Below are 22,875 nucleotides of genomic sequence, written 5' to 3' on the forward strand. Positions count from 1 at the left end.
ACTGTATTGCTACGCTGTTGATCGTCTGTCATTATAAAAACAAAAATCAGTAACGATTAAATATCATTAAACTTTAGAGGATTTACGAGCACAAAGACAGACACATCTATGAACGAGCTCAAAACACAACCATCCATCACAGAGCTCTGTGGCTCTGGGGTGAAACGTTACCGCAGGATGGACTCCATTCATTACGGCGGGTAACTTTGGTTGCCCCTGGTTACCCGTCTCAGAGAGGAACTATTCACAAGGTTCATCCGCAGGGCTTTTAGCTACATGAAGATGTAGTGCTGCGAATTGAGGAAGTGTCAGAGTTTTAGAGCTCGAGGCCGCCGGCGTTTGACCTCGTGAGGGGAGATTTTCGTGCATGACTTCTCCCTCCGCTGGGAATCTCAGAGGAAAAACCACCCAAAGTCTGAGGAGTTGCCCAAACAAAGCCGCCTTTATCAGCCTGTGTTTTCCTCTCGATCAAGTCTGACTCATTATAGCCTCCACACAGAGCCGTGTGACGAAGCCTCTGTTACAGAGCCGAGCCAAGACACGCACCAGAGGTGTTGGGTACTCTCTGTTTGTGTGTGGTGAAGCTTCAGATTTGATGAAATACTCAATAGAAGGCAACACATGATCTATAGGACATCTTATACATTAATAACATTATTGTCTGGTCACAATCGGAGTGGTTTTAGTAGGTTTTAGAATAATAGACCAATGGTTTTTGGACATTTATTGCTCTTATATGAGCAGCTGGAGAGTGACAGGAAACAGGCAAAGGGCCACGAGTCGGAAGTGAACACGGGTGAGCTTTTTTGAGGTTGCACCAAATGTTGGCACTGATGTTTCTGCATAAGATCTCTCCTCACCTGTCCTAATGCGGGGTAAAGAAAACACTACAAGAGAACCAAGCTGATTTGGGCTCGATTCCCCCGTGTTTTAACCACAGACCGTATATAAGAAGTGGACTCAGTCACTGTGAATTCACCTATTAGTTAAAGGGTTACAGTTTTGAAGCCTTGAGTTCCCCTTTAGGCCGTCGCAATCTAGTTTTTTTGCAACATGTACAACCAAAACGCTGAATAAGCCATTTGTGAGCGACCAAAATGTTACAAATAACTTTCATGAAGTGAAAACACACTGTGAAAGGACTAAAGTTGTAAGACGAAAACATGGACAACTCGTGGTAGAGACCTTTTTATGCAAAGAACCACTGTTGATGACTATAGCAAAGTAAAAGGATAACATTTAGTATTTTTGACGGTTTCAATTTACTTTGATCAACTTCATCAACGATCAGCAATCGGTAACATGACCTGGTTATCTGTAAAAGTTATATATTCTCCCTTTTTTGGTCTGATCCGATCCGTAACAAGTTCATATATGCAACATTTCAAAATCCAAATCCAAAAGGAAGAACGCCAAAGACAGAGAACAGTTGAAGATAAAGTGAACGTAGATGTTTGCCTCTAATACCTGAACACTAAACAGTTCTTTTTCTTTGGTCTGAACGATGGAGCGGATGTTTACTTTGTTGCCTGCTTAGGTTTAGTTCGTTTTGGTTTACACTGCACATTTCTAAGCAAAGTAAAAAGGTAACATGGACTCAGACGCAGCTGGTTTACTAGATTAAAGTTACAGGTATAGTGTCTTCATATTCTGTCTTCTCTAAATAATGTTATTTTTGTAATAGAAAACCTTCTTCCCATCATGTTTAATCTGAGCAGTCTGTACTGATGCAGGTAGAAAGTGTTTTGCTGGCATGCAGCCCAGAGGGTGAACGCTGTGTTCCTCCTGAAACCTTAACGACTGTAATTTCAGAGGACATGTTGCTCAGCTGAATTTCTTCCTGGACGGCGGCCAACGGGTTTTGTTTGGCACAACGGTTACCATGGTTAACTCTCACTCCGTCAGAGAACAATGACCTCTCGGCTAAACTGGAATGACTAATAACTTTATGGAAATATCCCCCAGACGGTGTTGGATCTGAAGCCGCTGTGACTGAATCCTGGAGGAGATAAGATGATCCTACCTGCCTCCAGACCGTTGCTCTGGTACACATCTTTGTGGTGCAGGCAGGTGGTGTTTTGTCCTCCACACACCATGCAGGCGTCCTCCTGCTGCTTTGAGCCCAAGATGGAGTCACAGCCGGGCTTCTGCATGACACACACACAAACACACACACACACACACACACACACATAAATGTTTAGGAAACAGTTAGACCCGGTCGGACGTCTCTGCTGAAACTTGTTTCTCTGACAGAGTGTTGACTTTGCGTTCACGTTTCCCGTCGAGAGCCGTGGCAACTTCAAACACTTATTTTTATTTTTTCGTCTCAGCTGTACAGTCACCTCGAAACCTTCTGCCATGATTCAACTCATCCACCTTCTCTTATTTGCTTCTCCCCCTCCCATTTTCTCCTCCTTACAAACATTTACTTTCACGCTAAAGGGCCTGAAGAGAGGAGGAGGGTAAGTGTTCTCTGTAAACATTAAAATGCCAAAGCTAAGAGCGGGAGGAAGAGCTGGGTGGTTTACGGCGTGGATTGCAGTGTTCGCTTTTCTTTACGGCCTTCATCTCTCTCAGAGCAATCAACAGGGAGGTTCCCAAGGCAAGAGGGCAACAATCTAGATCTAGGGGAACCTGTTACCAGCCCCCTAACCCCTTTAAAAACACAAAAAAAACACTCCTATGGTACCTTGTGTGCACAACAGGAAATGAATATTTGGTGAGAAGGTAGCAGAGTGCAGGACTGCCCCGCTGACGGTCCTGCAAAACCCCAGAAAACACTCAAGCGTGCAAGTTCACATAGCGTTGAGGGTCAAGAAATAGCTTAGAAATAAACTTGGTGCTTCTGATTCTTTCAGATCGCAACATTCAAGGTCTGTCCAGACGTTCATGTTCTCCAAAGACTGACGTTTCCTCTCATCTCTGAGGTTTTGAGTGAAATATCTTGACATTTATTGTGCAAATAGCAGTAAAATTCGACATCACTTAAAGATAAATTGCAATAACTCTGGTGAACTTCTGACTTTTCATCAAGCACCCCTGCAGATCTCCTGACACTCCCATAATTCTCAGCTGTACTTATTGTTCAGTGCATAGACCTATGGCTTATGTTTTTTTCCGCAACCAGTGAACGTAAGCATAGTCACTGTGAGCATGTGAGCATGTTAGCATGCTGACTCTGTCATGATCTTGGGTTTTTGTTTAGTCTTTTTTCCTGTTTTATTTTGAAGTTCCCTGTCACTTGTGTCTTGTGTTTGACTCAGTGTTTTCCCGTTCTTTTTTCTGTCTATCACCTGTGTTGTATTTTGTATCCTTTGTTTCTGACCTCTGCCAGGTTGTTTGAATAGTTTCTTGTGTATGTATTGGTCCTGTTGTTTCACTGCTGGTTGTTGGTTTGTCTTCATTCATGTTTGGAGCTTTACCACGTTGCCTGAGTTTTCCAAAATGAAATCATTGCATCGTCTCTGCTGCCTCCTCGTCTTTATTGGTGTTTGGATCCATCCCCTCTGACAGCCTCAGGAGAGCTGCTCCCTCGGCTGGAGACTCTCATTCCATTTTATATCATGGTAAAGCAAAGATCCAAACCATTTGGGGGTTTTGGACTGCTGGACAAACTATTTCAAGACATCCTTTAGCACTGGCAACTTATGTGGCTGTTGTTTACCATTATCTGACAAATGATGGATTATCATAAAATAGAATTACATAATCATTGATTGAACAAACTCCCAGATCAACAATTAGCAACTGCAGATAAATAACACTGCACATTCCACATGCATGCACATACACACACACACACACACACACACACACACGCAATGTGCAATGTGTCCAAACCAGCCATGTGTTCTGCAGTCCGATCCCAACATGTGACCTGCAGACCTCCAACACCAGCTGCCGGCCACATCTGCTTCCTGTTTCAGGCCCTGTGCTGCTATGACCTCCGACAGCCGAGTCAACAGCCCATAAAACCACTTATAGACACCACGCGTTAGCACACACACACACACACACATATACACACACACACACACACACACACACCTGTATGTATAGAAACATATGTAAACATAGACATGCATTAATCATCTGTCAGTGGTGTAAAAATAACTTTGCTCATGAGTTTAACCTCATGTAGCAGATGTGTCCACAGAGCATTACGCATGTGTCTCATTACTCTGCATGATGTGCTGCCGGACCCGAAGGGACACAAGTTAATTTCCAGCTGTCCCCATATGTGCGAGGGAGACGGGTGAGGACAGGCTGGATGTGGGAGCAGGACTCTGGACTGTGAGCTGTGCAGAGCTGTAATGCTAACTGAAGGCTGCAGTCCACACTGATGAGTGCACTCTGGTCCTAACGCACAGCGTGGCGTTCAGGTACCTCTAGAGAGCTCCAGTCAGAGCGGTCAACATCACTTACACCTCAACGAGAACGGGAATGAAGAGAGGAGAGAGAGAGGGAGAGAGAGAGTTGTTAACCTGCGTTTATAAATTGAAGATTATCCTTAATATAAAACTGGGACACAATAAATAATATGGTGTTTTCTTTAAACACAATATGTTTAAAGAAAACACCAACACACACACACACACGTTCAGTAGAGTTTTGTTTCCACTCACCAGGCAGCGTCCGTTGACACACAGCGCTCCGGGCTCCTTGTTGCACGCCGTGCCATCGAGCACTCGGCCAAAGTTGTAGTAGAAGTTGTGACCCAGGGCCAGGCAGCTCAGCTCACAGGGGTCAGAGCCTGAGAGGAGAGATCTCCAGTCAGTGACTCATGGTTTATTAGGGGGGGTAATAGGAGAGGAAGCATGGCAAGATTCCCAATTGACGGCCCAAATTAATTTGCCTTCACTGACCTCCGTGAAAGGTGGTCCACCTGAAGGAGTTTCCAGCCACCAACGGTCTGTCATTGAAGGCAGCACACTGCATCTCTCTGAAATCCTCCGAGCTCGGGGGGCACTCCTGCACACACACACACACACACACACACACACACACACACACACACAAACACACACACACACACACACACAACACACAAAACACAAACACAAACACACACAAACACACAACACAAACACACACACACACAACACACACACACACACACACACAAACACACACACACAAACACACACACACAAACACACACACACACAACACACAAACACAAACACAAACACACAAACACACACACTGTGAGGACGTTGTATTGAGTTGTTGGAATACTATTCCTTTCCTGAAAGTGTATTATTACCCATAACAAGAGTTTGCTATATGTCTTCATACAATAGAGCTGGAACGATTAATCAACCTCTTGATCAACAGAAAAGTAACCAGCAACTATCTTAACTTGCTGTAAATATGTTAATAGTTCAATATATATATAACATGTGGAGCCTCAATTTTTTCCCAACATTGGTATCATGTTGGATATATAGGTTCCATTGTTTTGCCATTTTTCTAAAGATAAATTATGAAAGAAAATCAACCTGTGTTCTCTCTTTTATGATTTATGGCATTATAACTATGTTATACTGCACATAATACATTTATAAGTTCTCTCTACTTTCAGCTATGGGTGTGCTGTTTCTATAGAGGTGCAAGGCTTATGTTATATTATATATTATATATATTGCAGAGAGAAACAAGGCAGAGGAGAGTTAAATGTGACAGTAGCCAAAAAAACGCCCCTAAACTTTTTGGGGTTCAGAGGGGTTAGAAATCGACGTATCGTTAATTACTGTTTCACGCAAAAATGGTAAAAAATGCTGTTTTCAGCCTCCCAAATATGGAGATCTCCCTCTTCTTCCTGTTCCATATCATATCAAACTCAACACCCAAACCCAATGTTTAAAGACGAAGTTGTGGATTTGCGGCCATTCATTCTAAGCTCTGAGCTCATCAAATCGTGCAAACCTCCACACAAACACACACATACACATTTAAGCATGCTTAAACACGCTGAAACCCATCTGTGTGTTTTTCCTATAATCAACATCGGGCCACAGTGGCCTGGCTGTCCAAACACACCCAGCCCGTCTGATGCCTGACTGCAGCACGACTCACATAAATCCCAGAGTTCAGTGCGAAGCGTTGCAGTGAAGACGGGAGTTAATGTGTCAGTGAAATTCCAGATCACACCCCGAAAACAACACACCTTCCAGAGCAAACATCCGCCATTGTTCTAAAGCGTTTGCATCGAAAGTCTTTTCTTTTTTGTGTGTAATGACCTTGGTGTTGCAGATCTTGTATTGTCTGGGATCTCCGGTACACGGTCCTCCCACGGGGTTCCTGGGACGCAGAAGAAAACACAGCAGGAAGAAGTTTTCATTATCAAGTTGAAACTATGTCTGTAAACTATCTCATGCACAAAAATATTTTATTTAGTTATTTAGGTCTCATCATTTTTTATTAAAACAGCAACTAAACATTTGTTCAGGTCATAAAATAACAAAGTGCTGCAGGGATGAACAGGGTTAAAAATCCTGTGCTAGTTCCATCAGATTTTGGATTATTGCAGAAAACAAACATTTATGATACTAACACGTTTTGTTCATCAAGATAATCTTCACAAATGAACACAACTTTTATGATTTTTTTAAGCGTGAATACAATAAGAAGTAAAAAGCTAACATTAGGCTATAAAGGAACTACACCACGGTCACATGACTTCACGTTTAGTCGTCTCATTTAGACGCTTTTTTAAGACACGTAAAAGCTTCTAAAATTTACCAGAGGGGCGTTTACTGACCTGTTTGATATCGGAGAACAAAACATTAAAATCTCTTTAGTTTGTGTTAAACACAGAACTTATTTCAGACATCTAAACAAAGACATATTCAAGAAACACATCGACTTCCAGATGAGGGAGCAGGAAGAGCAAAAACTTAAGGATTCATTCCTGCAAAATGTATTTCTGATAATTGGGAATATGTTTGAAAATAATTACATGTTAATGTAATAAATAAACCTCCCTTTCCTTTCCAGCTGATCTGTGTGTGTGATCAGGGCGCGGCGGACGTTTACCTGGTGATGCAGGTGCGTGACCTCACCGAGGCCCCGCTCCCACAGCTACGTGAGCAGACGGACCAGCCGCTCCACGCCGCCCACTCGTTCCTGAAGTGCAGCTGCCGGCGGGCGCGCACCGGACGCCCTGATGAGGCCTCGCCGGAGGGATGCCACCCAGAAACCCACGACTGAGACACACAGAGAGAGACACTTTAATGCTGATAATCTAACACAAATACAAAGTGACATAAGAGCAAAATGTCAGCTGGTGATCTAGACTCTAACTGGTTTAGGGTTGAGTTTAGGACCAGGAGAGCGCTGCAGGAATGAGTCCTGGAAACCCGGGAAAAGGAGTTAGCATTTCTCCGCTTCTCATGTGTTTTCTAGAATAAAGTAAAAAAAGAAGAATATTTTGTACATGTCATGATTGGAATATAAAGTATATGATCCAGTAACATTTCATGGTCATTCAGCTGCCTAATAAGTACTTTTACTTTTGGTACTTTCAGTTCTTTTTTGTTGCTTTGTTGCAGTATTTTTTATAGTGTGAGCTACTTTTACTTAAAGTAACTGTGAGGAACTCGACATCGGAGTGAAATCAGATGAAATCATGCAGGTTCACCAGAAACTCCTTCAGCTCAGACTCCAGCAGAGACCAGTCCACCGTGGACAGACCCAGATCCAGCAGAGACCAGTCCACCGTGGACAGACCCAGATCCGGCTTCACCACAGCCTTCTACCTGCAGTCGGAGCTCCAGAGGGAGGAGGAGAGCTCAGCTCCCGGCAGCAGCATCTCCTCCTCCTCCTCCTCCAGGAGCAGAGCTTCTCCTCTCTGCTCCTCAACATCGACACCACGCTGCTGGAGACCAAGACCGTATTGCTGGACCCGCTGGAGGGAAGGGAGGCACAGGAGAACCAGAACCAGGACTGAGCGGGGCTGTAGTAAAATGAGAGGTTTTCTAAAGGGACTCTGGTGCTCAGAAACACTACCACTTTAGTCCACAGGGGGGGCGCCAAAACCAACACAAAATTAAAGTTCCTCGTAGTAACTTTAAGTAAAAGTTACTTTTTGATTAAATTACATTTTGCTAACACTAAACACATAATTGATAAATGTAATATATGATTTGCGTGTGCATCTTGATACAATACTCATCAAGCTGATCAGTTTATGTCCTGAACCCTCTTTTTATATCTTGTGTTTCTCGACGAAACTGTCAGCAGCTCTCAATCCCTGCATGTGTGTGTGCTAAGGAGGAAGACAGAGAGACTACAGTGTCTGCAGAATGATGGGATATCATTTGTCAAAGGGGGGGGTAATGTGTATGTGTGACGCCTCGCAAAACCCACGTTATTTATAGCCAGGAATCCAACAACAGGCGGGTAAACTGACAGAGTAGAACCTGGTGGATCAGGACCACCAGAGCCAAACAATAAAAGTGATTAGAGGAATCTCAATGGCGCTCCTCAAACACATTCCAGAGGGTTTTTTGCCCTGGAGGACGACTGAAACTGGCAGCATTCCCAACGGTTTCTCATACAGGAGCTGGCTCACATACAGTTTTTTAACTCTTTAAACACACACACACACACACACACACACACACACACACACACACACACACTCACACATACACACACACACACACACACACACACACACACACACACACACACACACACACACACACTCACTCACACACACACACACACACACACACTCGACAAGTGATTCTGTTATCTTTCTGTCAGGACAGGCTGAAGTCAAAGTCGTCTGCTGTTCAACATTTGAATTAACTCTCAGGGGTGAATATAATAAAATGTGTAAAACAAGCTCTGGTCAATGTTTCTCGCCACCTTCCCTATTAATATGCTAATTTATGCAGCAGGATTCTGTAATGTGTAATGAGATCAGTGTGCTAGGATGTTTCTGTCATGTTCTGCATTTAATGTATTATGTCGACCAAAAAATACTAGAGGATAAACTAATGTTTTTTTTTAATTATTATAAATCTCTAAATTATTAGTAAATTATCAGATTTTTCATGAATTCTGAAAAAAGACACTTGAATGAAAATTTACAATGAAACAAAATGTCTTAACTATTTCTAAACCATCAAAGGGTTCTCTCATTTCACTTATCAATTAATCAGCTGAAGTTCAGGTTCATCCCACAGAACAAACACCACAACCAGGCTTTCTTTGACAGTGGCGTGACTTTAAAGTCAAAAAAGAGCATTAAATGTTGAATTTTCCCTGCATTGTTTCACTTAAAAGCATCAGTGATCAGTGAAACTTAAATGATTCCATTTAGTTGCATTGGTAAATAAGTTGCCTGTCTCATTGTATTTCAATAAATCCAAATGCCGTTTTCTCAAAGTGAGTCCTCTTTAAACAGTCTCACATGGATTACTGAACAGGCCTACTGGATTCAGACCCAGGGGCCCAACAGGTGAGGGGGCCTCTGGGCCTGAGCGTCTATTTGAAGTTACATTTCTTGTCATTGAGGTAAAAAAGAGACACAAAACTACCACAGAGATGCAAAGCGACCAAACACAGAGACAAAACTACCAAAAAGGAGATGCAAAATGAAAAAGATTCAAAACTACAACAGAAACACTAAACTACAGAGACTTCAAATTACCGAAAGAGACACAAAACTACCAAAAAGAGGCACAAAAATATCAAAGAGACATAAACTACAACAGAAACACAAAACTACAGAGACTTGAAATTACCAAAAAGATACTCAAAACTTCCAAAAAGAGGCACAAAAATATCAAAAAGAGACACGAAAACTATAAAAAAAAGAAACAAAAACTATCAAAAAGAGGCACAAAAACTACCATAGATGCAAAATATAGAGACTAAAATCTACCAAAAGGAGAAACAAAACATCAACTAAAGACACAAACAACACAAACTCTCTAAAAAGAGATTCAAAACGACCATAATGTCTCTTTAAACCCGAGGCTCTTGTTCTTAAGGATGTGGGGGGCCCTTTACATGTCTTTGCCCCGGGGCCCATTGTCTCATAATCCGTCCATGCCTTCACATTCCTCTTGTCACAGTGACACACTTACACAACACCCCTTCAAAACCTCCAACTAACAAACACAACTAAACGTATGAAACAGACGTTATGATTTAAATCTGTACCATAATTAAAATCATAACGTCTGTTTCATGTGTTTTGCATTAGTTATACTTTGGTCAGAGTATTTTGTCAATTGTTTGTATTGTCACGCAGACAAAATACAATAAAAATGTATGCCTACTATTTTATGAAAAAGAGTATAAATATATTTATGTATAGTATTTATCTCAGTGACTCCAACATCAAGAACCTTAAAACAAATAAAGGACACTTCTTAACACTGTTTGCAGAGGAAACAGGAAAAAAGCTGAAACTGAGGCTCTTTGACTTTGTGACTCATAGAACTGAATCAGTCAGACATGCACACACACACACACACACACACACACACACACACACACACACACACACACACACACACACACACCTCAGCTGCGAGCGACCTGTGCTGCGACTCTCCATCATGTTCCGTGGCAGGGTCACCTGAGGTTGCCCTCATTAGTGTTACCGCCGGTCAAATTAGCGTTGATAACAGTTGGAGGTGGGCCGGGCTGGCTCTCTAGATTAATGGAAGTGACCTTTGACCTTTACAATGCACCCCCACCCCTCCTTCACATGAGTAGAGAGAGAGAGAAAAAAACTGCTCTCGTGTTTTGAAAAGCAACCTGCATACAGTAGGAGAGAGTTGAAGGTAAAGGTGAAGAGCTAAGAACCAGTAACACCAGTCCTCTCGTCTGGAAACTGGAAAAACTTTCCACCAATAGGCAACAAGAGGAAATCCACAATCTAAATAATCTGATTATGTCCAAAAAGCCGGCACATATTATTATATTATCATATTAAAAAGTTAGTCTAGCGTGCCATAATGATAACTTTTACCTCATTAACAATAAATGTTTCTGTTAAAATAAATAAAAAGATCAAATTTAGCTGGAAGTCAGAATATTACAAGCTGTCAGAGCCACGTTTACCATGGAGCCCACACTGTCACTAACTGCACTCCCTGAGGAAATATCTCATTTTTGGAAATACTGAGAAGCTATTTCAGAGAGAAGCAAACTACAATATGTGTTTGAAGGATGTATCCAAGATGAAAACAGGTTAAAAAGATAAAGATAGAAGCTAAAGCTACAGATCAAAGTGTTGAAGTGAACCACCAAATCACCTACGGTTCCTAAACCAGTGCATTAAATCCAAATGGATCTATGGATGTGATTGCTTATTTGACAGATTTTTCAGTGTAAAGTATTACCAAATCGTCGACACGTGCAACTTTCAACTGGGATTGATGAAAATCAGTGTCGACCCTCCTCTACATTCCTGTGTTTGATGTCACAGAGGTGGGTAGTCTATCGCAATGTCGGGGGATGAAGTCTGCCTGACAACAAGACAAACAGCGATGAAAGATGGAGGCCGAGGGCTGCAGGAGGAAAGGTGGTGGTGTCTGCAATCAGAGCGCAGGGAGAGGATGATCGTTTCCAAGACTAAATATCATCAGAAGACAAACCCTGCTGCAAAAACAATCCAATCAGCACAAACCCTCAGCCACCAGCTCACATCTGAGGCCGGTCAAAAGGGCTGTGATTGGTTTATTATCAAAACGAGCTGGATTTTCCTCTCTGGAAACCTGAGAGCGACCGTTTTTTTTCCTGCACAAATTAGCTTAATCACAACATTTAACTCTGTCAAACGTAAGAAAACGAGGACGTAAAGGCAGGAAAGAGTGGGGGGAGGGACTGTGGGAAATAGCCTTGGGCCCTGACAGAAGGGGACTACGAGGCCCCGTCCGTAAACTCAGCATGGTGCACCTGAAAACACCCTCATCCAGCTATTGGCTTTGTGTGTTTGCACATATGGCTGCAGACTGACTTATATGAGAGCAACTTCACACCTTAAAGATCTATGTGAGCTTGGTTATAAGAAGTTAAATAAAGAGATAAAGTCTCTGTAATTAAGCTTTAATTAATTCAATGTTAATATATATTTTCCCATAATAGCAATAAATTAAGTAAAAATGTGTCCTCAGTTATGAACCCACAGAAAATCACGTTCCACTTATTTATCGTGAAACTGATTATTAAACTCGGCAGAAAAAAATGGAGCAAAAATAACTTTTAGAGATTCCCCGATCGCGTTTTCTTTTCCAAGGATACAGAATTACGTTGGGCGATACACTTTCGTTTTGTTATAGAAGCTAGGTGGTTTTTTTGTTGCATTAGGAAATACATTAGGCAATAAAAGATTGTACTTTACTTATTAAAATGTTTTGTTGTTGTATTATAAGCTGCTCAGAGCTAGTGTTCGGTAGTTAAACAGGTCATAATTCATCTCTAATATTTATTTTATACTGCTGTGATAACATCTCCTTCAAACAACTGAATTTATTTAAGTTTCTCGCCAAAAACTACACCTCGATAATGTTATAATTAACCCTTCCCGATTACAAATCTTTACTGAATAGAGCTTGAACGCAGCATAATGTAAATCAATGGAACCTCTGTACGTTAGCTGATAGCTCCAGTGGTGCTAACGTTACTAGCTCTCCTCCTGCAGATTAAAAAAAGATATATTTGTTCATAATGTAACTTTATCAATTTATATAATAATATATATAAAGAGAGAGAGATATGTTTTGTTTTAGTCAAACAAAACAAGAAATTTTAAGGTTTCTTTTTCATTTCAAACACCAAATAATTCTTTGATCGATTTATAAAATAATCAGCACATTTAATCATAAATAAAGATTATTGTTAGTTGCAGCAGTTTGGTTCAAACTCATTCCAGCGGTGCTTAGCTGTGATTGGCTGATTAAAAAGCTTCAAGTCTCCAGAAGGAGCCGTGGTTGACCAATCAATGCAGAGGTCAGCGTGCAGTGACTCGTGATGATGAGCGACGGGTCGCACTTACGCTCTGCGGGGACGACGGGCAGACGGGAGCGACCAGCAGCAGGATGAAGGTCAGGGCCTGGCACGGAGTCAGCTTCCTGCAGGACGGAGAGAGAAACACTGTCAGCTTCATGGTTTTTAAATGTCAAACACAGGGAAGACGTTACCGCGGAGACGAGAGGAGACAGACAGGAAACAGACACGACTGACACTTCAAGCAGCAGAGGTCTTTAGGCCGTTGATAATATCCACAAATAAGCTTCCTCACTACTGTGAACCCCCTGTGGGCCGGAGCCAAGGTCAGGAATGCCCCCCCCATCCAGCAAGTATCATTAACCCCCCTCACCCACCCCAACAGAGCCTTATTAACTCCCACACAGCCGAGAGGAAGGAGCCGGTCTCCCCCGCTGCGTTTACATGATTTTAATTTCACTAATAATCAGAATCACAGCCGGTTTCTCGGGCTCAAACTCAGCCTGGTTAGAACATGTTTACTTCATGGAAACACAGAAATATCAGCCAAGGTCAAGACTCCATGTTGTTACGGCTGCACAAACATACGAAATGTAAAAAAAATGTAGGTCTCTTGTGCCGCATAATATTTGGTATCTTTGAAAACTTTTTGAATCTCCAGTATAATTTAAAATAAAGTTCTGAGGGTTTGGATTACAGTATATATATGTTTTACAGCGCCAACCTCCAGGTCTTAAAAGTGAAGCCAATGCTTCATGTCTTAAAGCTGCATTCTCTCTAATGTCCACCAGGGGGCGACTCCTCTGGTTGTATAGAAGTCTATGAGAAAATGACTCTACTTCTCTCTTGATTTATTCCCTCAGTAAACATTGTAAACATGAGTTTATGGTCTCAATCTCTAGTTTCAAGTCTTCTTCAATACAGCATGATGTTCATTTAGTAAATGATGCTCCATTTAGAGTCAAACAGACCATAAAGCAGGGGATGCTTTAGGGCGGGGCTACACACTGAGTGACAGGTCTCTACTACTGAGAAGCATTAGGAATAGCTATAAAGACACTGTTGACGTCACAGTGACTGAGTCCCCTTCACAGTGGATGGGTGCTACCAGATAAAAGCTCCCCTGGCTCTTGTGTTCAGTCCGTCCTGTTTGTTCTACCGGCTGTTTTCTGTCCCTTCTTTCCCTCCCTCTGATTCATCAAAGGACGAGGGCCCACTGATTCTTGGAAAACCCCTTCTCTTTGATTTTTGCTTCCTGGCACTGCTCTGCTGACGGTGTGTCATGCTTTTAATGGGTCTGTTTTGTGATCAAGCATGTCATTCTTATTAACACACTCAGAGGAAAAATATCTAAGAGAGATTGCATTTGGAAAGTAACAACAACTTAATCTCTCTTTATTTTCTCTCCCGCATATCACTTCCTCCTCCCTCAGCTTCCAGGCTTTTATCATTTATCTCTCTCAAGTCTCTTTTATCTCCAAAACCCCCAGAGTAGCTTCACAGATCTTGGCCTGGTCCCAGGTCAGTAGTTGCCCTGTCCAATTAAACGATACACATCTCCCTCACACTCGGCCGAGCAGCCCTTCCCTTCAGCGACCTCGGCTCCCGTCTTGGCCTTACATGGGGGAATTCATATCAGAAGAGAAGAGGGAAGGTCGCGCTGACCGTAAGAGGTAATGGGCTCATAAATCACGATAAACCTAAGAGGCCTTTTCGTTTTCACACAGACTTTATGCTGATCCCAGCATCTCAGCTGCAAGACGATAAGGCTACTGTGTGTGCAGGTCTTTCATCCTGACCCCCAAAGACTAAACAATTTTAAAAAATTGGTAATATCTTTATGACTTGAGTCCTGCAATCTATCACAGGTCTGCATCAATGTGTGTTCAAAGCTTCAGTAGCAACATGTCAGGGTTTTTTGTTTAAATCATAACAACTTGCAATTGTCACTAAAATGTCTTTTAAAAGCTAACATAAGCCCAATGTTCATTATTCAAACTGCTAAACTTGAATTCACTAATATGTTTAGCGGGTGCAAGAGCAATTGGAGCTAGAAGGAACCCCCACACGAATCACTATTCTACAGACTTCCGGGTCTGTAAAATTAAGCCAATGCTTCATGTCTTAAAGCTGCATTCTCTCTAGTGTCCATCAGGGGGCGACTCCTCTGGTTGTATAGAAGTCTATGAGAAAATGACTCTACTTCTCTCTTGATTTATTCCCTCAGTAAACATTGTAAACATGAGTTTATGGTCTCAATCTCTAGTTTCAAGTCTTCTTCAATACAGCATGATGTTCATTTAGTAAATGATGCTCCATTTAGAGTCAAACAGACCATAAAGCAGGGGATGCTTTAGGGCGGGGCTACACACTGATTGACAGGTCTCTGCCGCTACCAGAGACGTGTACGGCGTCTCTACGTCACTCCTCCACATTCAAAATGTGATCACTTTTGTTCCTTGTTTGTTAAAAGCCAAGTTGCGACGGACAAATCACTGTACTCAAGGTTTCAAAACATCAGTCTACAAAGCATTTCAATTTTCCATGAAAGTGAAGTCACAAAAATGTTGTCAATTATAGTTCTTGGAAAGAAAGAAAAATCAGAATCTGCAGGTCAGACTTTAAAAAATCTGAAATCTGCAACAAGAATTGCAATCGGTGCATTTCTGGTAGTAAGCAGCTAAACAGACCAGATGGTGGGGACCAAACTGGAGATAAAAGGAAAGTGAAAATGGGACTTTTGTCGGTAAAGCAAAAAATAAGTTATTGCTGCTTCTTTTAAAAATGGATTGGACAAAAAGGTTAATTGTTTGGATGAAATGAATCCATATATACGGATGATTAACACTTAAAGTTTGTTTTTGCATCAATGCAGCAGGCTACAGAGGTTTCCAGTGTGTTTACATTTCATTCACTCAACACATAATAACACATAATAACACATAATAAAATAATCTCTGTAATCCGGAGAGATGATGAAGTCATTCCTCTCACTTTCACTTGATCTTTGGCTGCAGCTTTTGAACATGAAAAGACAGCAGCTCTGCTCCCGGACTGGTTTGGCCTCCTCCCTACAGGGTTCCCCACAGAGGTGAGCAGGGGTCAGGCCGCCTCCTCCGGCTCTCATTAAGACTATAGCAGCACATTAGCGAGCAGCTCCGGGGCGGGGAGAGGGAAACGGCTTTAATCAATACGAGACTAGAGCTGTTTATTTTGACTGAGATTAGCCGCTCGCATGAGGAAGAAGAAGAAACAACGTTCAAACTTCAAACGTCTATACTCCTACTCATATTAAAGGGAGCAACTACGGGTGAATAGGGTATAAAACATTTGACTAATATATCAAGAAGATCATTTTTTGTACATCAAGTTTCCCGAAAATGTGTGTTTAAATATGCAAATTAGGCATTTTGTATTAAATATGTGCTAATTCGCATTACACACCATATATCATTTCCAAAACAGTAATGTGAACAGAATACAGAGAATACATGCAGCCAATCAGTACGCAGAGTCCTGTGACTCCTGTGTCATGTGACTTTTATAACAAAGAATTTCTTCCCGTCCTGAAAAATATATATACACGCCTCCAGACTGCAGAACTATGTAGTTATTGGGACAAAAGTAGAGCTAGAGGATGAATCGATATGATCATTTATCTTCTTTCAATGGGATCATAATGTTATGAAATCTTATTGCGAGATATCGTGATACACAATTTCATCGTGTAAATTGATAATAACATAATAATAAGATAAGATCTCTCATTATAGGAACACCTCAAAGTATTCAAATCAAACTACTGTCTTAATCTGATTACTGTGTGTTTGTGTGAACGAATGTTAACACAGTGATAGCCGGAATTAATAATATTCATTTTCCCTCTACAATTTCTCTGTTTGAGGTCATTTTGCATTAAAGTTCCTAATTAAATGAGAAAGTACTTTTAATTTGTCTAAATATCTAATTCACACAGGAGAATACAAAATAGCCTTTATGTGGATATTTCATATAGATATTTACGAATGAACCAGAAAACATTCTATAGCGTGATATCTAAATATCTAAATAGATATGAAATGACTCTAGGGGAAAGCGGCACCGCTGCAAAAGAAAAGGGTGCGCTTGATTTCTAACACAAGACAAAACGAGAGCGTTCTTGTAAAATGGAATAATTGTTTCATGTCTATTATATTGTTTTCCGTATTGTTAGAAAGCCAATATCATAATTGAAATTTGATTACTTGCAAATCCCCTGGAGGTGAACGAGGTGAACGCGGCTCCCCACCCTGATAATCCCTCTCACACACCTTTGCTGAAACACACCCTGACTGACAGGTAGCTCTCACGTTCCCACCCTGCACAAATAAACAACAGCTCCTTGCTGCTATCGTGCACCTTTACCTTGTGTGGCCGAGTGCATTGCAGGTGAGAATGTGACCTTTGACCCAGAGACACCTGACCGAAGATCTCTGCTCCTTCACTTTCCTTTGTGTTGGCCTAAGTGGCTCTCTCTACGGCGACCTTTTGTAATTATCTGCACACCCACCACGTTTTCCCTAAAAGCAACATGTCTTCCTACCGTGTGTGTGGGGGGGGTTGGTCTTAACCTTTGACCCGCCCCGGAGACTTAGCTGTGACCCCACCCAGCCTTTGGAGCCCACTGGAGGGTCTTGATGGTTTTAAATGGAGCAATGCTGCTGAATGAATTGACACAAAGTCTTAACAGATGTTCGGCGTGAAGTGACCCCCGGCTCCACATTGACTATGAATGAGGCCGCAACAATCGAAGCGCTCAGTGGAGGGTCTTTGTGTCCTCCGCAGCTGCTTGGCTTGAAGACGTAGTAAAACATTGTCCCAAAGAAGACATCAAATGCCATTGTGTGGCGGTAAATAAATCAAAAAGTTGTTTTCTTCGTTGTTGCCAGAATGTCTAGACTCTTGCTCAACTACGTTCTTCTTCGCTTCGCTTCACTTCTTCCTCGACAGGGAGGACAAACTCTGTACACCGTCATACCTCGGGGATTATGAGATTATCTTTTCTCGGAGCCTCATAGGTCGTCTACAGTCGTGGTAGCAACTCTGGGAAAAACATGCAGAGATGCACGCAAGAAACACAATGAATGACACTAGAAAGCAGGCACAACACTGAAGCCGGGAAAAAAGACTCCTTGTCAAACCTCACGTACATTTAGAAGTCTTTAGCTGCAGGACTGGGAGTTTCTGTCTCCATCCGCTTCATAATTACAGCTAAGAAACATTAATGTTTCAGTGGCAGAAGTCCCGGATCTGGATCACCACCAAAACCAAATGAATTGTTCCTTGGCACGACGCCGACTTGTCCATCAAGTTCAATGGAAAAACTCTCCTGCTGACAGACACTGAAACTCTTTAAAAAAAGACTGTAAAAACACACTGTTAATCCTGCTCTGAAGCAAACCTCTCTAAACATTAGAGTACAGAGGAGCACAAACAGAGCAGTAAACTCTTATCTGGCTGAACCTTGACTCTGATGGAGAGCTGAAGGCTCAGTGTGCACAAGTTCAGGTGAACAGTATCAGTATTTAGACGGTCTGGATGTCGTGGTGCCAAACAGGCTGCTCTCATCCAGGATTTACAACAATACCTACAAAATAATGCGCCGTCATTTGTAGATATCCCACAAAAATGTATCGTATATTAAGATTAAAGACCGTTGTTTGTTCCCCGTGTAAAACAAGAAGTCAATGTCGATGTTGTCACGTAACTTGCGTACCTCAGTAATACCACTTCCATAGTTGATCTTTTTCTAAACCTCACTAAGTAGTTTGTTGCCTAAACCTTACTTAATGTTTTTCTAAACCTTACTAAGTATTTCACCATCTTTTATTAAACCTTACTAAGTATTTCACCATCTTTTATTAAACCTTACTGAGTATTTCACCATCTTTTTCCTAACCTTATTAAGTAGTTTTGCTGCCCAAACCTAAATGAGTTTCCACTGAAGACGAAAGTTTATTAGGAAAAAGTGTATTCATGTAACGAGCGAAGAAATTGACCTGAGTTGCTAACTTTTGTAGGAAAAGGCACCAAAAACGAGGAGTAACTTTTTAGTAGGATTTCATCCGAACTGTTTTTTTAGGATAAGTTGTGGGACATGAGATGAAGGGGGGGGAGTGCCGATCAGAGCTGCTAGCATGGCTGCAGAACATTAAATGACCTACAGCTTTGGTTATTTCACATGCAGGATGTTTGTTAGGCTTTTTTAATCGTTGATGATTGTTTGATTTAGGCATCATTATCTAATGTTCTGGATAAATACTTTAGATTTGTTTGAATTTTCACATCGTTCGTGACGTTAGCGTTATTCTTTAGTCTTGTTGACCTAAAACAATCTGAATCTGTGACTCCATGAACACGAGGAAGTCATTACAAATGTATGTTCTATATGTGTTAAAAGTCATTTCTGCTCCGCTGTTGGTATGGAAACAGCGGACAACAATTATTTGTCGCTGAATAAACGCTACAACTCCTCAAGAAGCAAGCCTCCCTGTGGTTCTGATGATTCAAAAGAAGCGTTAGCGACAACTTCAACGCAGACTCCATTAAGGTGGTCTGGCCTTTAAGGTGGACCAGCTATTCTCATTTAATTAGAAAGCCGCTGAGTTTAGCTAAACTGTAAAAATGTAAAATGATGTCGGTTAGCTGTTATTCATTAACATCCCATAATCAAAGACCCTTAAAGTCTGTTATAGGCACCACTAACAGCAAGAAGGAAACCTCATGAAAACATCCAGCAGTTTAGATTAGTGTACTTTATAATTCTGGCTTATTTTCCGGTGTGTTCTGCAACTTTGGTGCAGAGTTTTCTTTGCAGGATGAAGCTTCTTGTCCATAGAAACCCCTTTAGACGACTCATTTAGAGCCATACGCAACACCAAGAAAACCCAGAAACCTTCTGTACCTGAGGTATTATTGATGTATTCTTTACCTTGAACAGCCAACAATAGGTGTGCTATAACTCCACCTTTAGTTCAGGCTGAGCTTACTGCTCTATAACTTCACTCTGCGGCAGAAGCTGCGTGTGCATCTGGGCATCATTACAGTCAGAAGAAAAAAAAGCTTTTCATCACAAAAGTGTACCTCGCAGCGTTTAGAACAAAGAGGATTTTGCTATTAAAAACATCAAAAAATGATTTAACGAGGAGTCATTTGACTGAAGTCCCTCTCTTGAGCTCCAACATCCTCGAGGAAGATAAGCGTTGAAGTTCCTCCCGGCGGGAGAGAGTGACATCATAGCGTGTAACAGCGAATTAGAGTTTTGAAGCTATATGCTCAGTGTTCCATGGTAAGAAGATTAAATCTGCTCATGGGGCTGACGGGCTCCTTCCCAAACAAACATTCCTCCAAAGAGTTATCAGAGAGACAAATGAGCCCTGAGCTACAACCTTCCTCCCTCCCTCCTCTTCCTCCTCCTGCAGGATGACATCCATCCTGACACATTACATCAACACGCACCATGAAAGGAAAAACAAAATCACACTTTAATATCTTGTGTAGGAACATCAGTGTGTTGGTTCCACTGAGAGTCAAGGTGGCTTTAAGTTTCTGACATTAAGAGACAGCTTTAGAGGAACCCCAGCCCCCCCGCAGCCCCCCAGTGCTGCAGGAATGGGATCAGATCAAATATGAGCCGGGTATTTATAGCCGCTGACATTTGGGAGATAAAGATGGTGGAGCAGGATGGGTGGAGAGGCAGGAGTTGCGATATCTCAGATACTGTATAGGAGGGAGGAGGAAGTGACTCCTAACCCCCCAGAGAGAAAACCCTCCACACACCACAGGATTATCTACACGGCTTCCAGTCAACTTCAAAAAACAAAAGTCCAATAATGCAAATATGCAACTGCAAACTTTTTTTCCTGCAGTTGTTTTGATGAAGCACAAAACAAACTGGTGGGAAAAAAACAAACTAGACTGTCCCTGGAATGTATCACCTCCCATCTTTCACTGTACTGCAAAAAAAAAAGAAAAGTTCAAGGCTTTGCAGCTCCTTGCAAGCAAAAGAAAAACACCAACTCAAGGTAAATATTTAAAAACACACACATGCAACTCAATCAGAGCACAAACAAACAGAAAAAAGGAAACCTGTCTCCAGAATGGATCACCTCCCTATAAATCACTCTAACCAGCTCCTCCTGCAGGCAGCAGTCTCACGGCCTCACCTCGTCAGCAGGGAGGAGGACATGGTGGATCCTTCAGGGTCTGGTTCAGGTGCGTTGCCTTCAGGTGCAGCTCTGCTCCTGCGTCATGGTGCGTAAAGGTCGCACCATGCTGCAGGCTCCGACGCACCACCATCCATGAAGGCTCTCCTTTTGGGTTGTTCTTCTGAAATGAAACTTTAAAAGAGGGAAGCTTTTTATTTATTCCTCTCTCTGTCTCTCTTTTTTTCTCTTTTCTCTCTCTCTTCAGCTGCAGAGCTCGTCCATCCAAACAGATGTTCCCAAAAGTGCGCTCCTCAGAAAATGGGCATCTTCTGCTGAATGCTCAGGTGCAAAAAAAACAAAAAAAACAGTGATAAAAAGTTCTGTTTCTTCACATTAAAACCCAGCAGCTGAGATCCACATGCTTCCAGAACCAGAACCAGAACCAGCAGGTACCAGGTGTGCAGCTCCAGACAGGTGTCCAGTGCCCAGTCCTGCTCGGGTAGAAGGTAGGAGGTAGGAGGTAGAAGGTAGGAGGACACTCCTGTCCCAGCAGGTTTATCTCCAGTGTCTCTCTCTCAGAACAATCAGGTCCAATCAGTGCAAAGTGCGTCAGGAAGGTCCGATGAGCCTCCACAGAGCTCCAGCAGCACCACTGAGTCCTGCACCGACCCTGGCTGTGTGCTGTGTGCTCTCTCTCTCTCTCTCTCTCTCTCTCTCTCTCTCTCTCTCTCTCTCTCTCTCTCTCTCTCTCTCTCTCTCTCTCTCTCTCTCTCTCTCCACCTGAGCGCTGCATTCCTGCGGTGAGCTCTCCTCCAATCACAGCCCAGCAGCTGCTCTGACTCAATGTTTCCTGCTGAACTCATGAAGGTGATGGTAAACTTATTAAATGTACATGTTAAATGTACAGTACCAGTCAAAAGTGTGGACACACCTCCTCATTCAATGGTTTTTATTTTTTTTATTTTTATTTTATATATATTTTTATTTTATATATATTTTTATTTTATATATATACAGTACCAGTCAAAAGTTTGGACACACCTTCTCATTCAATGTTTTTTCTTTATTTTTATTTTATATATTTTTTTATTTTATATATATATATACAGTACCAGTCAAAAGTTTGGACACACTTTCTCATTCAATGGTTTTTCTTTATTTTTTTTTTATTTTATATATATTTTTTATTTTATATATATACAGTACCAGTCAAAAGTTTGGACACACCTTCTCAACAAACAATGGTTTTTCTTTATTTTTATTTTATTTTATATATATTTTTATTTTATATATATACAGTACCAGTCAAGAAGTTTGGACACACCTTCTCATTCAATGGTTTTTCTTATTTTTATTTTAAAATATTTTTATATATTTTTTATATTATATACAGTACCAGTCAAAAGTTTGGACACACCTTTTTATTTTTTTCTACTTTGTAGATTAATATAAAATATTCAGACTATGAAAACACATATGGAATTATGTGGTAAACAAAAAATGCTCAAAAACCAGAAAAATTTTACCATTGAATGAGAAGGTGTGTCCAAACTTTTGACTGGTACTGTATATGTGTGCAATGTTTGTGCATTTTCATTTTTTTCAGTAATAATTAAAAAAATTCTGAAATGGACGGTAAACTTTGATTTTACATACAGAAATGTAAAATTACAAAAAGGTAACCCACTTAGTTAAGAAAGTGATAAAATTG

General features: G+C 41.4%; 1 protein-coding gene across 2 annotated transcripts in view; it reads right to left on the reverse strand.

Moving 5' to 3' along the window:
* Positions 1-22,875, reverse strand: part of adamtsl5 (ADAMTS like 5) — a 38,697-nt gene that overhangs the window by 11,386 nt on the left and 4,436 nt on the right. The window contains exons 3-9 of one of the 2 annotated variants that reach the window (XM_054612268.1): positions 21,183-21,356; positions 13,028-13,103; positions 7,042-7,211; positions 6,246-6,306; positions 4,869-4,974; positions 4,629-4,756; positions 2,024-2,147 (exon numbers count right to left, since the gene is read on the reverse strand). In XM_054612268.1, the coding sequence (XP_054468243.1) occupies positions 2,024-2,147; positions 4,629-4,756; positions 4,869-4,974; positions 6,246-6,306; positions 7,042-7,211; positions 13,028-13,103; positions 21,183-21,205 (688 nt within the window). In that variant the 5' untranslated portion in view covers positions 21,206-21,356. Of the gene's footprint in view, positions 1-2,023; positions 2,148-4,628; positions 4,757-4,868; positions 4,975-6,245; positions 6,307-7,041; positions 7,212-13,027; positions 13,104-18,167; positions 18,317-21,182; positions 21,357-22,875 lie in introns of those variants that run through there. The other variant, XM_054612276.1, reaches the window with a different exon arrangement.

This window comes from Anoplopoma fimbria, chromosome 2 (assembly GCF_027596085.1).
Source record: "Anoplopoma fimbria isolate UVic2021 breed Golden Eagle Sablefish chromosome 2, Afim_UVic_2022, whole genome shotgun sequence".
In the NCBI taxonomy this organism is placed as follows: Eukaryota; Metazoa; Chordata; class Actinopteri; order Perciformes; family Anoplopomatidae; genus Anoplopoma; species Anoplopoma fimbria.